General features: G+C 40.2%; 1 protein-coding gene across 8 annotated transcripts in view; it reads left to right on the top strand.

Annotated features, from left to right (window-relative positions):
• The window catches only part of lama2 (laminin, alpha 2), a 209,785-nt gene that overhangs the window by 150,335 nt on the left and 43,178 nt on the right, over positions 1–16,272 (top strand). For all 8 annotated transcript variants that reach the window (XM_061051767.1, XM_061051769.1, XM_061051773.1 and 5 more), the window contains 5 exons: positions 1,272–1,370; positions 3,551–3,662; positions 10,064–10,226; positions 14,104–14,182; positions 14,262–14,393. In XM_061051767.1, the coding sequence (XP_060907750.1) occupies positions 1,272–1,370; positions 3,551–3,662; positions 10,064–10,226; positions 14,104–14,182; positions 14,262–14,393 (585 nt within the window). The remainder of the gene's footprint in view (positions 1–1,271; positions 1,371–3,550; positions 3,663–10,063; positions 10,227–14,103; positions 14,183–14,261; positions 14,394–16,272) is intronic.

The raw sequence follows: 16,272 nt of genomic DNA, 5'->3' as shown, positions 1-16,272 counted from the left end.
TATAAATGACGTTAAAAGCATGAAAGTGCCACTCAAAGTTCGAACATGTCACTCCAAATTCTTAGTCCTTTACTTGTCAGAAGATCACAGAAGCAGAAAAGTCAGATTTAACGACTTGTAGTTAGCAAGCTAATTAAGCTAATGTTAGCCCAGCCTGTTTGTTGAATCTCATCCCTGACTAACTTTTTGATTTTTCCATCAGACTTACAGTCAAGCCGACTCTTGTTACTGTACTCTTCTTTGCTGCATACACTATTTGACTGTATTCAGTTAGCTTTAGACTGGCTCTTTCTTTTTTTTACGAGGCATACATTTAGTATTCTAACAAGGTGATAATCCATGTACAGGACAGAAATAAACAAACAGTCCTGTGTCTGTAACACAAGTTAGATCATTCCAACACATCATAACTCTGGGTGGATGATCATTTTACATTTCTGTCCACATTCTTAAACAATCACAGTTTTGGGGAGGGGGATTGTAAATTATAAACATCTGTAATTAAATAAAGAAATCAGATGTGTTTACTCCTCTTTACATATTAATGTTGTGTGGTTTTAGGATTTGTCTTTGATGTTGATATTATTTACATTTACATTCTTATACAATGTTTTTTGAATTAGGATGGTAAATAAGTGTATGACAATATATTTTGCCTTTGTTTGTTTAGCTTGTACTTTTCATAAAGATGATCATTACAGATGTGTTTCACCTTGGGAGGTTTTTAATGTTTGACCACACCGGCCATCATAGTGCCTATCAGCTTATTGGTGTTGAGATCTATATAGATGGGTGTGCCCCCCCCACCCCCACCCCCCTTCTTTTTTCCAAAAATGATCACCTAAAGAGGAAACCTTCTTTTAAAAGAATCAAAACTTTTTGTGGCATTTGAGCAAGTGTGTGGGCCTATCTTCTTCCTCAGGGGATTGTAAATGTTCATTTGTTTGAAATGCCCCACACACACTCGCTATATGCAAACTAAAACAATGATCAAGTTGCTGATTAATTGTGATATGAAGTGTTTGACTGTGGCTTCATTGCTATTTTATCTAACCATGTTTTTTATGTTAACTTTGACCTATCTCTAATATATATTGAGTTTTATCAGACATGTTTCCGGTTTAATTCAAACTTTGTTCCTCCGTCCTCCTCCTCCTCTTCGTTTCAGAGTTACAGCGCACATCCAGGCAGTTCAAAAGCTTAGCCCAGGGCCAAAATGTGTCAGACATTTCTCTGTGTAATTCCTCCATCTCTCTGTTTCTCTCCCGCAGCACATGCTGTCACCACAGAAAGCTCCGGAGAGATTACTGCAGCTGGCCGACTCCAACCTGGGATCACTGGTTGTCGAGATGGACCAACTACACAGCAGGGTACAGACACTGTTTTGTTTTTGTTTTGGGCGCCACTTTAGTCCCTGTGATTGTGTCCTCCTTGCTCTCTTTATCCTCCTTATATCCTCTTTCTCTGTATGTCTCTGCTATAAAAAAAAAAGCTGAAGCAAATACAGAACAGGAAAGTGTCTTTGCTATAAAGAAAAGCAAAGACAGAACTAGTTACTTCTTCAACAGTTTAGACAACACATAACTATTCTAGCTGCAGCATACTGACTGAGATAGAGGCCGATCAAAATCACATTTCTCTTCATTTCTAACACATTGATGAAGTGTCCGACCGATCTTTGAAACATTTTCAAACAGACGTCTTTCAGCTGAGCAGTAACCTTGGCCTGTAGAAAGAGAAAACTGACAACCCGGTACCACACTCGGGTAAATCTGAAAGCGGCCATGGGGCATAGAAAATAACCCTGTTACCCTCCATTCTTTCTGCTCTCTGTGAAATACCGACCTGGCCACAGGCTTACTGTGTGGTAATTCAATCAAATGCAATTGAATTAAGGAATATGAAACATGTAACGATAAACAAGTTTAAAGAAATGAGGTCAGATTTGATTACTTGTAGCTAGGTTGTTAATTATGGTCAGTAGGTTAGAAACCCTGGCACTGGCTAACTTTAAAGGCTCGGGCTTCCCTTCCTTATGAATCTCATTCTGACAAGATGAAGGTAAGAATCATTACTGTAGATCCCTAAACTATAAAATAGAGGTGAGCGTAGCCTCCTTGAAAGCCCCTTTGATGATTTTTTTTAATGGTCATGCAACACACTGAAATTAATTGTGATTCCTCTTAATGACCTACAAAAGCAAACGAGGCCAACAGCAACACGACTGACTACTCCTATAACTCTATAATAATAATTATCAATGACTTTGATTTTCCCACATGGGGTACGAGTCAGACAAGAGGATTTACAGCAAACCGGAGAATGAGCTTTTTTTTTATATTTTCCTCATGTAAAGGACAAGATCATCGCTTTGTAAACAAAGGGTGCGAAAATCGATGCAAACCGTAATTCCTGCAAGGGGCTTTAAAGTCACCCATTTGTTTGAACTCTCAACTACATTTTTCACAACTGGTCACCCCCTATTGGCCATTGGAAAGCATGCAGGTTAAAGCCACTTTAGTATCTGCTTTGCTTTTGAAATCAGAGGCAACGTCCATTTCTCATATAACGTCTGTGATTAGGTCTTATGTATTTCCAACCAGAATTTTAAAGAAGTCACTTCATACAAAGACTCTAAGGGGTCCCCTTTACCTTGGGGAATCTGCCTTTTCTTCCCATTAGGGAACTCACTCATGCTTCAAAGCATCTCAGATAAATTATTTTATTATGTTTAAGCATCAAGCATATTCAGTAAACACCCGTAAGCGTTTTCTTTCTTTCTGTCTTCGCCCTCGCACAGAATGCAACTATCTATACTCTAAACTTTCTGTTTTTGACTCTACAATCTTGGGAGTCACAACTCTGACTTGAAGTAGAAAAAAAAAACACTTCTTGGAGAGGAGAGAGAATCTACAAGTGCCAAGTGGAGAGAGAGAAAAAAAAAAAACACAACACACACATTCATACTGTCAAGCTACAGCCTTTTAGAGAACCGGGGCCTTGACATTTGTTGACAGCGATGCTATCACCCACACACACACTCACTCACACACAGCAGCTGAAATGATAGCATGGTCCTGTCAAGTCATAACAATAATTACCCACTCCTTCTTTTTCTGTGTGTGTGTGTGTGTGTGTGTGTGTGTGTGTGTGTGTGCGCGCTACATTGAGTGTAGTAAGTGTGTAGAAGTGTTTTCACGTCTGTCAAGGATGCATCCATCTCTAGCCTTCCTGGTCCTCTGTGTCTGTGTGTGAGGTTGTTTTGTTTTTATGTCAATAATTCATCAATCTCCGTGTTTGTGTATGTCGGGGGGGGGGGGGGTGTAAGTGCACATGTAAACAAGAAGGCAGAATGACTGAACTACACGCACACACTTAGTTATTTTGATTGCTTGTGTATGCATCATTGCCTGCCATTCTTTTACATCTCCTCTTAAGACCTCATCCGTCTTCTCTCTTCCTTTGTTACACACAAAAAAACTCAATATTTCCACTTATTCTACACCTGTTTATTATTTTATAATGTGTGTGTTTGTTTGTGTGTGCGCAGGCCACTAAGGTGTCGGCTGACGGAGAGCAGGTGGAGGATGATGCTGACAGGATTCATAAACGGGCGGAAGACCTGGAACAATTCATCAGGGACACGCTGCTGGGCGCTAAAGGTAGCAGAAACAAACACCACCTCTCCTACATTAACCGCAACCATATCCTGCCTTCAGGAATGGTCTATCTGCTGTCTCACTAGTTTCAAGCGTCATTGCAGTGCATTGTATTATATTAGATTTTAGTATTGAATGTAAGGCATCCCAGTGGGAAATATGGGTTATTTCCTTAGAGAGGAAAGAAATGATTTAAGAGTAGGAAAACATGAAAAAAGAATCTGATAAAATAAAAAATTATGCAGACTGAAAATAATTTTTAAAAAGCAATTAAATGTAGAAATATATAGCAACAAGAAAAGTGGCATTACTTTGAAGACTAGATTCAGCGTAACTTCCTAAAATACAACAAAAGACGTTTATTCCACCACCGCTCAAGAAGAGACATCTTCAAAGTGAGACAACCCAAAAGATCTTTCAGCTTCCTTGTTAGCTGACGAATGGAAATCTTAGCTTGAACACAATGGCTGATGGGCCGACGGCCAGCTGTCGCACTCGGTGCCAGCTGCTGGTGCAAAGTGTTGCCTGAACAATAAAGAGGGATCCAGCAGGCTGCAGCATCACTAACCACAGTGATAAAGAGTCACCCACTAAGATAATGGGGTGCCAACAGAGAGGCTGCACAAGTTAAATGATGTGTGCACATTTGTCAGGTAGAGGTAGACACTTGATTTTAGCATGCACGTGATAGAATTTGCTGCAGCGGTTTAATAGAGTAGGAAGTAGGAAAGTCGGATTTTAGCTCTATTTCATCTTCCACCACTCCTGACGTTAAAATGAGCCTTTTTTTTTACTCCTTAATACTTGCTTTCTAAAGCTCCTGTGAGGACTTTTTGGCTAGACATGAAACAGACTAACATTATTATTTATGTCTCTTTATGAACAACATAAGCAAAAGATTTATTTATAGAAAATTTATAATATCTTTCAATCAATCAGATTTATTTTAATAAATATTGTGCAGTTTGGACTTCAGGCGTTACAAAGCGTGATAGAACAAAGGAACTGAATGACACAAACTTGTTTAAAAAAAGCGCTTCATATACTGTTTGACAGCATTTTTCTTCCAGGCACACATTCTCGAACCACTGAAAATGGCTCTGCGACCCACTGTTGGGTCCTGACCCACCAGTTGAGAATCACTGATTTAGAGCAGGCAGTCGAATCAGCCTTTTGTGACAATTTCTAGACAAATATTTTTACATCTACTGCAGTGTTGTGAATGAGTGTTAATAGAAAGCAGGAGGATTTTTTTTTTTGTCTGAAAGTTCTACGTTTGCATGCACGGGACAGGATCGACAAAGAGATAAAATAAACTGCTCTGTCCAGTTAGCGGGCGCCAAACCAAAAGTTCTCCACAGGAGCTTGTGTAATTGCCGTCATTGTTGTGCAAATTGTCAGAAATAATATTAAGTCCCTCTGCATTTTGAAAGCGTGCTAAACAGATCCAGACGGTAATCCTAGTAAAACCAACACAATGAGCTAAAAGATGATGAAGTGCAGTTAGGATGTTGTTCTCTGGCTTTTTTAGTATGAAGCCCTTATTTACATCAAATAATACATCACTAATGGAAAAAAGGATAAGATGAAGTAAGGTAGCAGTTTTTATCCTATTGGGTTATTTGTCTTGGGAGTGTTCATCACTAAATATCAGAATAAATAATGGCAAATAAAGTAATTCATCACTTCCTAACCATAGAAATTAGATATCAGTCTTCATGTTTAGGTTTTTAGTAGGGCTGGGCACTCATTAATTAATTATTGCCGACAATTATTTTATCTCGCATTAACGCAGTTTTTATTATTTATTTTCTTATTGTAAAAGTCTGTTGCTCACTGGCTTTTATTTTGTAAAATTCCATCGTGAGCGAGCCTCGTATGTTGCTTACTGCTGCGCATGTCTGCCGCGGCGCTCACAGGAAAGAGGAAACAGTGTTGCCAACTTGGCGACTTTCTCGCTAAATCTGGCGACTTTCCAAACCCCCTTGGCGACTTTTTTTGTCAACAGCTACTAGCGACAAATCTAGCGACTTTTTCTGGTGTTATTGGAGCAGAGCGGGTGCTGCCGTGGGCCCCTCCCCCTTCCAAAAGCACTCACAGGCTGTCAGTTAGCCTCCCGCAGCAGACCCAGCTGCAGTCAGAGAGGAGACCCACACACACTCTGCGTCCAGACTGCAACTGCAATAAGCTTTAGTTTTGTATTTATTTGCTTTGATTACATTGTTTAAGTAGAGAAGTACATTTACAATAAAAGTGCGCTATACACTACTTTTTAATACATTATTGGATTTTGCGTATAACAATGCGATTAATCGCGATTAATCACAGGAACTCATGCGATTAACGCGATTAAAACTTTTAATCGTTGCCCAGCCCTAGTTTTTAGGTTTTCCTTCAGCTACGTATTTTGTTCTTTTTGGTGTAAAACTTTTCGTTACACTGTCTGAACTTTGTGTGGAGGTCCAGATGAGGCTTCATACAGAGGTCTATGCATGTGTAAGTAGTTGTTGTTGTTGTATCTTTTTGCCAGTAGAGCAGCAGTATCTTCTCCCAGAGAACCTGAATGAATGCTTGTTTGACCAGCCTGTAATGTGTTTTTCTCCTGCCACACGTCAGTCACTTAGACATGCTCGACCACCAGAGAGGATATCACCGGAGTCTGAGGAGGGTTTTGTGCAGCGATTCTTCACCACCAGTGTCCTTATTTTTGCGAGTGAACAAGGGCTTGGCACTTCTTTTTTAGCTCTCTTTTCATCTTGTTAGGCCAGGAGTACGAGTGTGCAGGTCACTCTGACCGCTGGTAGCGTGGCTGGTTGGTTGAGCTCTTCCTCGCCACGACCTAATAAAGGCACACATCCTTCTCTTGAACAGCCCTGGATAGTCCCTTTATGTGGAATCTTGTCTGTAAAGAATTCAATTATCTTTAGGTCTCTTTACAACTTTAAAGACACGTTGGACTTTTTTTCTAGTGGAATCCAGATTGAATTTAAAAAGTCTGATTTAACGTAGAACTCTCTCTATCCCACACTGATGTTTAAAAAAGTATATATATGTGCTCTATTTAAAACTCTGCAGTTGAAAGAATAATTTATTCTGATTCCATTTATGAAGTTTGTATGGCTGGTGGGATGAAAAGAAAGTTACCAACCGAACTTGCTGTGACTGGCTGTGATCAAACGGTCCTCTCCTTGTTGTAGCTCGTAGCTCTCTGGCCCTCTGCCTAATCACAGTGTGATTATGTGCATGTGTTTGTGTGCCTGTGTGTGTTTCCGCGAGTGAGGAAACGAGTGTGTTGTGGCTCACTGGATGATTGAGAGTAGCAATTAGAGACTTAATTAGTGGCTATCACAAACGCACACACATAAACACCACACACACAATCACGAAAGCAGATGTGCACACCTTCACTCAACTGTGCACACGCACACACGCACACGCACACACACACACATAATGAGGCAAGAAAATACAGTACGCACTTTCCCAGTGTGTGCTTGTGTTTACTAGAAACCATAATATGATTCCATCCACGTTTTAAGTGTTTAATTGGCTTTTAAATCCCACTATGTAATTATATGGCTGTGAAACACACACACACACAAACATGCACAAATGCAAATGCAGAATGCACACACACACACACACACACACACACACACACACACACACAAACATACAAACATGCACAAATGCAAATGCAGAATGCACACACACTCACACACACACTCACACACACACACACACACGGAGTACAGCTGTTCATTAGCATGATGGCTTTGGTTCTGTCTTGGCTCTAATCACATCATGTTTACATTTCAAATAAGAGGAAATGCTGCAGTTCAAAAACCACACACACACACACACGCACACACACACACGACCACCCACACACCTAAAAACACACACACGCAATTTAACTTTTAACTTTCTTTAATCATATCACGTTTACATTTCAAATGAGAGGGGAACACACACACTAACAGCTTGCTGCACATTACGGATATGCACAACTCACTCTTTTAACCTCTTCTGTTTTGCTCTTTCACACGCACACACACGCACACACTCGCGCGCGCACACACACAGACTCACACACAGGCTCCTCATTTAGCAGTTTGAGTATTATTCAAATGAGCCCTGGAGTGTTTTAGTGCAGTTTCATCATTGATTGGTTTGAGATTTTGCTGCCTTTAATTTGATAAAAGCAGGGCAAACATGAAGTCTGCCAAAATCACTGGCTTTAAATGCTTCAAACCACTCTGTGTTTATACATATACATGTGTGAGAGTGTGTGTGTATGTGTGTGTGTGTGTGTGTGTGTGTGTGTGTGTGTGTGTGTGTGTCTGTCTGAATCTCAGCATGTCTCTGTATTTATATGAGTAAAGATCAAATGTAGTGATTTTTATTTCTATTTGAGCCATGAAGCCGAGACAGGAAGTAAAGCCCACAGCGCAGCTTCATGCTGTCGGTTCACTGTTAGCATAACTTTGTACATAATTAACACTTTGCTACACCCTGTGTGTTTTCCTTGGGTATTCCTCACTGTAAAAAAAAACTCTGTATTTCCATGTAAGTTTTTTTGTGGTGGTTACGACCTAATCAGTTATTTTTTCACGTATTGTATACTTAAAGTATAGGACCATATAAGTGTATCTGCTCCATCTAACTGGTACTTTCCATGTTAAAGTCTGTTTGAAGAAGAAGAAGACATACTCTGTTAACCCCTGAGGGGAAATGTGTTTTTTTTACTCTCTGATTCCTGGGCCGAAATACAAACCTGCACAAACAGGATCCTGTGGACATGCAATAATGGAGAGTGTGTGAGGGCACTCACTCTTTCTGCTCAGTGAGAGTGGTGAGAGTATCTCACCTCAGTCAGGTGTGTGTGTGTGTGTGCTTTTATATACTCTGAGTCAGTGCTCTGTGGTGACTCATCATTCTTATCTTCAGATGTAGTGAAAGGTTCTCCCGGCGTTTTCTCTAGTTGTCTGTGTGTGTATATAAACACCAACAAAGAACTTAGTGTGTATTAGATTTCCATTGCCAGTATCCCAGAGTATCAAAAGTATCCTTCTGGGATAACTTTGAGACGCCCCTGGGTCGGCACCTGCGTCCCACTCCCCCTCCCTTCCTGACAGGTGAGATGTCAGAAAGAGCACTCAAGGACATCTCAGCAGTGCTGGGGAAATGAACTGGCACCTTTCCAGCAATCAGACCACATTTTGGTCCATACCAGGACTCGAACCAGCAGCCCTCCCAAGTCCCAACGGACTGAGATAATGACGCCCAATGAACTGAATGTTGTCTTGAAGACCCAACTGAAGAATCATTGTTTGTATTTAGTCAGTTGAGCCACTTCTTCTGTCCTGACTGACTATTTACTGTAGCATAGTAGTTAAAGGGTTGCCTAGCTGAATAGTGATGAGTAATGCGACTACTAGCAATACACAACGACAACTTTTTGATGGATTGCCATGAAATTTGGAACGGACATCCATGGCACCTATAGGATGCATCATGCTGACTTTGGAGATGACCTGATTTTTGGTTGACATTTGTGGTTCTGAATCAGCTTCTGAAATTATTCATGTCCGTTAATTTTGTGCAAAAATGCATTTTTGCGACCCCTGCCATCATCATACAAAAATTGTACCTTGTTAGATATATATTGCTTTACAGGCCAATAGCTGCAAACGTAATTACAGTCTCATCAGCTTCACTTGTACTTTGTGTCCATCACCAACAAGCAAGCGAGTGCAAATCTGTACAGTTATCTAAGATGAGGAGGAAATGGTTAATATACAACCTGCTTAGTTTGAACATGTTAGAAATTGCATTGTCAGCATGATTATTTTACCAATGAATCAGATACCTATGTAATGTAAAAGCAGTGTGTTGTAGCGATGAAGCCATGGAAATGTGTCAACTATGAAGCTCAATGCAGCCCTTTAGCCTCTTTTAGCCAGTTGTTTTGGTCCTGTAAGCTACTGTATGATAAAAAAAAAACTATCCCCTGTCTTTAATCCTGTTTGGAGAATCTTACTGAAAAAAACAACTTGAACCCATTATGCACTCACCCCAAAGAAAAGATAAAGCTACTATCACAAGTTGCCAAAAGTTGTATAATGCAGGTTTGATCTTCAAACGTGGGAATTCAAATTAGAATAAAAATATATCAAAGACACTTGAAGACACTGTGCTGTACTTTACATAGTTTTCTCTGTTAACAAATTCTCCTCATGAACTTTGTTAATAATAATTTCCATATACACTTGTGGTGTACATGAAACTGGAGTTGTTTTTTTTAAATTTCTTTCAGCGCTCGTATGAATGCAACAACATGAACACAATCTGTCCATCACTAGTGGTCTCATAGCGTTCTCTCTGCTCATCTGTGTGTCCAGACCTCCAGCTGAAGGCTGCCGAGCTGAACCAGACTCTCTCACGCAGGGATGGGACTCCAGACAAAAGCCTGAAGGAGATGAAGGAGGAGATCCAGGCCATGCTCGCCGAGATGAGAAAACGACAGCTGGGAGGAAAGAAGAGCATCGCCGAGGAGGAGATGGAGTACGGACACACTCACACACAAACACAAACACACACACACACACACACACACACACACACACACACACACACACATTCTTACACCGCACTTACACACATGGGTCATGCATCTTCTCCCACACACCAAAACAACACAGAATTTCAGAAACTTTGCAAACAGAACAGTCTTTGTTTCAGGCACACAATGGAGTTCACATGCACACACATCTCTGGGCATGAACACACATGATGAGCGGAGTATAGGTGTAAATTTCTTCATGAATAGAGTGAAAATCAGCCAAGAATAACATTTGGAGAGGAAAAGAAAAAACTGAGCATCTTTGTTTACTTTTTTTATTGTATTAGTGATTAGAGTTTTTACTTTGTTCTTTTTGTCCGATGAGTACTTTTTGTGTTTCCTTTTGGAGCCTCGCTGAACTATTGACCAGAAAATCAATCCCTCCCATTGTTGGGTGTTTAGAACCATATAGTCCATCTACTCGTTGCTATGTGTTTTAATCATTTTTGTTTGCCTTCGTCCCTGCTGGGATTCTGTCCTGCTTTTTCAGGTCGTTGCTTTTTTATCGGTCGGGGGGGTTTTCAAGATTCAAGACTCTTTGGTTGTGAACTCGCAGAATCAAGGAGGAAGGAAAACTTAACTGAAATATGCACAAAAAAAAATCTCTACAATGAATCCATATACAAAGATAACTTTAAAAAAGAATCTCACCTGTATAGTATTTACTGTTAATCCTTTAACTGTGAGGGTGTGTCAATATGAAACCATCAAAACAGCTATCATACGGAAACCACTTTTTCCAACATCGTCTTGTTATTATCTTTTATACAATTTATTACATTGGATTTATTTGTATTAAAAATGTATAAAAAAAATCCTGGCCAAGAGGGGCAGCAGCACAGTAAACATCTCACACTTTGTGGGATACTAACATGTTTTACTTTGCATTCATGCAACAAAGGGCTGCAATTTTTCAAACCATGAAAGAGTTAAAAGTAAGGAAGTAAGCTGACGCTGAAGTTGTTATATGGATAAACCATCACCCTTGCATTGTTTTTATTTATTATATTATGATAGTTTTTTTTAAATCTGTTGAAGTGAGGGCAACAGAAGCGTAGTTGTTCCATGTATGGAGGGTTTAGTCCTCCAAGCAGACGGCCCAGGTTTGAATCCGACCTGTGGCTCCTTTCCCGCATGTCATTCCCCACTCTCTCTCTCTCTCTCTCTCTCTCCCTGATTTCCTACTCTACCCACTATCCTATCTCTACAATAAATGCACAAAAAGTCCCAAAATACATCTTTAAAAAGAAGGAGAAAAATCTGTTTTGAGAAATAATCCTTTTTCTACCTCACATGTAGCTTAGATCAAATTGAGGAAGACTACAGATGTTACAGATGTTTAAACGGACCATAAGCATCCTTGTAACTTTTGAGTAAATATAAATCACGCAAGATTTAATATAGCTGAATTAATGCCTGTCTTGTGAACAACCACACATAGTTTAAAAAAATTGTTAGCTGTGATTGAAGAACTATGGGACGTCTTTCTTTGGTTTCTTTTGTTTTTATGTCAACACCTGAGACAGCAAGAGTAAATACCTAACATTGAGCAGACATCTTGTTGCCACATTTCCTAAAGCTGTGACTTTCTGCTTATTTTTCAACAAAGTGTTTCACTCTCACTTTTATTTTCTCTGTTAAGGCATTTGATGGAATTTGCAATCAACTCTCTTCATCCTTCCCTTCTTCCCCTCTTTCTCTCTCTCTCTCTCTCTCTCTCTCTTCCTCGCTCTCTCTCTCGGTCTCTCTCTCTCTCTCGCTGTGTCTCTTTCAGCAGTAAATGTTGACGAGGTCGATGAGTTAATTAAAAGCATGGCTGTAGGGGTAGAAACAGAGCGAGGCGTACAAAGGACGTGGAGTGAGAGTCACAGAGGGAGAGGAGAACACTGACAGATGGACGGGGAGTTGTAGAGGGGGAGAGAGAGAGAGAGAGTCTGAGAATAGGAAAGACAAAGAGAAATTGCGGCTGCTGCCACCGAATGACTCGTCTGTCAGTTTGCGGCTGATTATTTGACTGAACCCTGAGGGGAGATTTCAAGCAGAGAAACGGAGAAAAACACAAGCATCAACTAATGTCAAAGCAAAATGAACAAAGCTGGCACTGTCAACAATTTCATATTCTCCCCATGAAGTGTCTTTTCTCTGCATTGTCTGGAAGTTTGCAAACATGCTTCATTCACTCGATCTCTATTCAACTTCATTTTATAATTATCATATAGGCAATGGTTAAACACACCTCCCCGTTATCTTTACCTGGTTACACTTTGTTGTCTTTGTGCTTTTCCCCAAAGGGTTCATTAAAGTTTCATCCAATCCAATCATTCCCTTACATTTATCCTCAAAACTGTGTGAAACTGTCCTCTGAGTGAAGTCAGCTGGAGGACACTGGCTCCTTGTTGTCTTCATTATTACTGAAGGTAAAATAAATAAATAAATAAGGCTCATTAAGGGGAGCCGTGGTGAACATATGGTTATTATTAAACTGTTTTAAATACTTCCAAAGTGAGAATGAGCAATGAAGAGATTGAAGATGTTCGGGAAATAAAGCAATTAGAAGAGTTAAAAGAAATAAGACAGGCTGAAAGGTAAAAAGGAATATAAAAAGGCCTTAAGACGTAAGAGCTAGTCGATTAAAGTGTGTTTGAGGAAGTGAGTGAGATGATGTCCCTGATTCTGCGAGCCATAACTCCTCAGGCAGGTGGTTCCTGACGGCAAAAGCTTCCTCTTTAGTTTTAAGCGTCAGCTTTGCAACGACCAGCAGTTGATAAACTAACGGGAAGCCAGTGTAGGGAAGCTCAAATCAGGCTGATGTGATGTAAGAAGCCGGGCAGCTGCATTCTGAACTAATGAGAGGCGAGAGAGAGATTTTTGTTACGGCACTGGAGTGAGTTACCATAATCGAGTCGGGGAGAAAAAAAATGATCACATAGCTCTAGATAAGGGGAGCATTGGTATGTTTGGGCTTTGGTGCGTATATGGAAGATATATGCTCTGACATATGGAGATGAACAGAGCTTGGCCTAGTAAATGGTAAATAGACTTGAGCTTGTATAGTGCTTTTCTTGTCTTCTGACTACTCTAAAGCGTTTTAACACCGCAGGTCACACCTACACATTCACACACTGATGGTAGAGGCTGCTATGTGAAGTGACCATCAGAAGTAACTAATCCCATTCATACACATTCATTCGCCGCCAACGAAGCAGAGGGAGCAATTCAGGGTGAAGTGTCTTGCCCAACGACACAGCGGACATGTGGCTGGGGATCGAACTCCTCGACCTTGAGAGACGACCGACTCTACCAACTGAGCCACAGCCGCCCCTAGTCTGTAGTGTATTAGATTGTTTTGTATTACAGTGGATGCATGCTGGATGTTGTGAACATTCTTTGCCTCATGTCTTCATGAGAAACACAAAGTGATACTTCTCTGTTCTGCTGTGTGGAGACTCCCTCTCCGTTTCATTTGTATCTGTTGCTGTTTTCTCTATCAGTGTGCTGCAGCGTACATCAGCACACGCTGCTGCTGCTCCCGCCCACCCTGTCACATGCAAACAAGCTCGCATTAGTGTGACCATATTTGAAACGGTTTACACTGCCGCAGCTTCATCCGACTTAGCCTGAGGGGTCAATAGAAGAAACATTGAGTCATATGGAGTGATTATTGTCTTCACTGGCTCTGTCCTGAATCACAATAACTCTCCTCTTCTCTTTTGCATTGACATAAATTAACTCCACACTCCCACTTCTGTAAACCATAAGTGACACCCTGACTACAAATGAATGTAAATATTCTAAACACCACTGTTTTTCTCCTTCCAGATTAGCAGAGGAGTTGTATCAGAAAGTGAAGAGATTATTTGGAGACCCCCATCAGTCCACAGAAGACCTGAAAGCAGAGGTAAATATAACTTCTACACTTTTCTCTGTTGTCTTCAATTATTGATGTTTAACAAACACCTCTCCATCTGTTTCCCCAGATAAAAGAGAAGCTGTCAGACCACGAGGGGAAGCTCCAGGAGGCCCAGGATCTCCTCCACACTGCCCAGGGAAAGACCAGACAGGCCGGCTCACTGGGCGAGCAAAACCAGGCTAACATCACGACCCTCGAGGTAGACCTACAGAAAAACACACACACACAACTACACACACGTGGTCAGTGATTGAGTGCTGAATAGTTTCTATGGTCGTGGTCACGTTTGTCTCACTCATGTTATGTATCATTGACTTTTCTACAAGAGACGTCCTGGTTAAATTCTCTTATTATCTGTCGCGATGAAATAGAGTATTATAAAATGACATTCATTTATGAACCTACAAACTTTCTAATGACCCTTTAGCCTTCAACTTTAGACACTTTGCTCGGTGAATAGCAAAACATCCAGGTTCAGTAGCTAATGGATAAAAAATACCATAATTATGTTTCTTATTAAATTAATAAATAAATACAATTATGTAGTAACAACAAACGTACTAAAGCAGATAACCGCTGTGTTTAAACACCTCTTGTTGCAAGTTCTATTTAATGCAATCTTTAAGGTATTTAAGCTTTGCTGTTTCCTAAACTCTTTAGCCCCGCCTCAGTATCAGAACCCTTCTTTAATCATTGTCTATCATGCTCTGATGGATGTTATATATCTGCCTCTGGGAACAGAAGCAAATTTCTCAGTAATCCCGGTGAACGACCTCCTTTTCAGTGCTCGTTTTCTTGGCCTATTAGATCCCCGAGAAACGTCCCTTCACCTGTCGAGACTCGCTCTGACCTACCTCAGCTGAATGAGCTAAAAAAAAACAGAACAAAAAAGAACAAAAAAGAAAAAGCTCTAGTGGTTTATTTGCAATCAACAGGAGTGAAAGTATAAAGTACAAAGTCAAGCTTCGTCGGGTCAGTCAGAAAGAGGAGAAGGGAACTATTTTTAAAATACTTGTTTGTTGAATGGAGGTTGGACAGACAATTTCTGTTGCCCTTCATGTAGTCAATGAATCTAAACGCTGATTGGCTTTGGCAACACATGTTTATAAAGACAAATAAATAGTTAGAATACCATCGATAAGAGTTGGTTTGTCATTAGCATGGATATCATTCTGCCTGTTATTCCCTGTCCACATGGTTTTTCCTGCGTACACCAACGCCTCCTGATAAGTAATGGATCAATACAGCTCGGACTACAAACAGAAACAAGGAAACTTTCCAGACCCTCGAGTACAGATTCAACATTTGTATCTAAATTAGCATAATTGTTGTTTCTTCACTTCTCACTTATTGAAGTGTTTGCACTCAGTGGTCATATTAATCATTGATTAAGAAATGATTTAGCTTTTTACTTCCTTTTTACCTCCTCCTTGTCAGTTTTCCCTCTTGTTATAATTTTTAGAGCATGAATTTCACACCTTTAAGACAGAAGTCCCCGATTAAAAAAGAAGGTAGCTCTTTAATAGACAAGACTTGGTTTATGAAAGTGTTGGTTATTGGCTCTCTAGAAGAAAAACTACTTACAGATGTTCAGAAATAATCCATAGTGAGTCATGTTCAACAGTAGTCTAGTCCCTGGGGCTGTTGTAATGACAGCTACTTTCAGAATGTTTCACCAGGCTCACTTTCACTTTGCCTTCACATGGAGGTTAGAAATGAACTCTCAGTCAGTGCGTGCTTATGCAGGAGTTTAATGCATCATTGGTCAAATAGATACAGTACACACACATACAGTAAATGTACAGCGTTCCTGCATGACACAAGGAGGGGTTGGTTGATGTGTGCCAGATGTGGAACACAAAAAGTGAAAGCCAAAATGTGTAGTGTTAAGAAAACAGCCATGCAATAATCTCTGTGTGTTGCAGGGAGTAACAAGCTCAAACCAAACACACGCTCTCTCTTCTGTTATGAGTTGATTAACTTGTAAAAAAAAATGGTATATTGGAGAACTATTTTGATCTCTGTCTATATTTAATCGTATGCATAAAATATGTAATCTTTTGGGATTTGCCTCCGAA

This window comes from Labrus mixtus, chromosome 12, assembly GCF_963584025.1.
Source record: "Labrus mixtus chromosome 12, fLabMix1.1, whole genome shotgun sequence".
NCBI classification, from domain to species: Eukaryota; Metazoa; Chordata; class Actinopteri; order Labriformes; family Labridae; genus Labrus; species Labrus mixtus.
The sequence above is the reverse complement of the archived record's forward strand: the minus strand, read 5'-3'. Positions and strand labels throughout refer to the sequence as shown.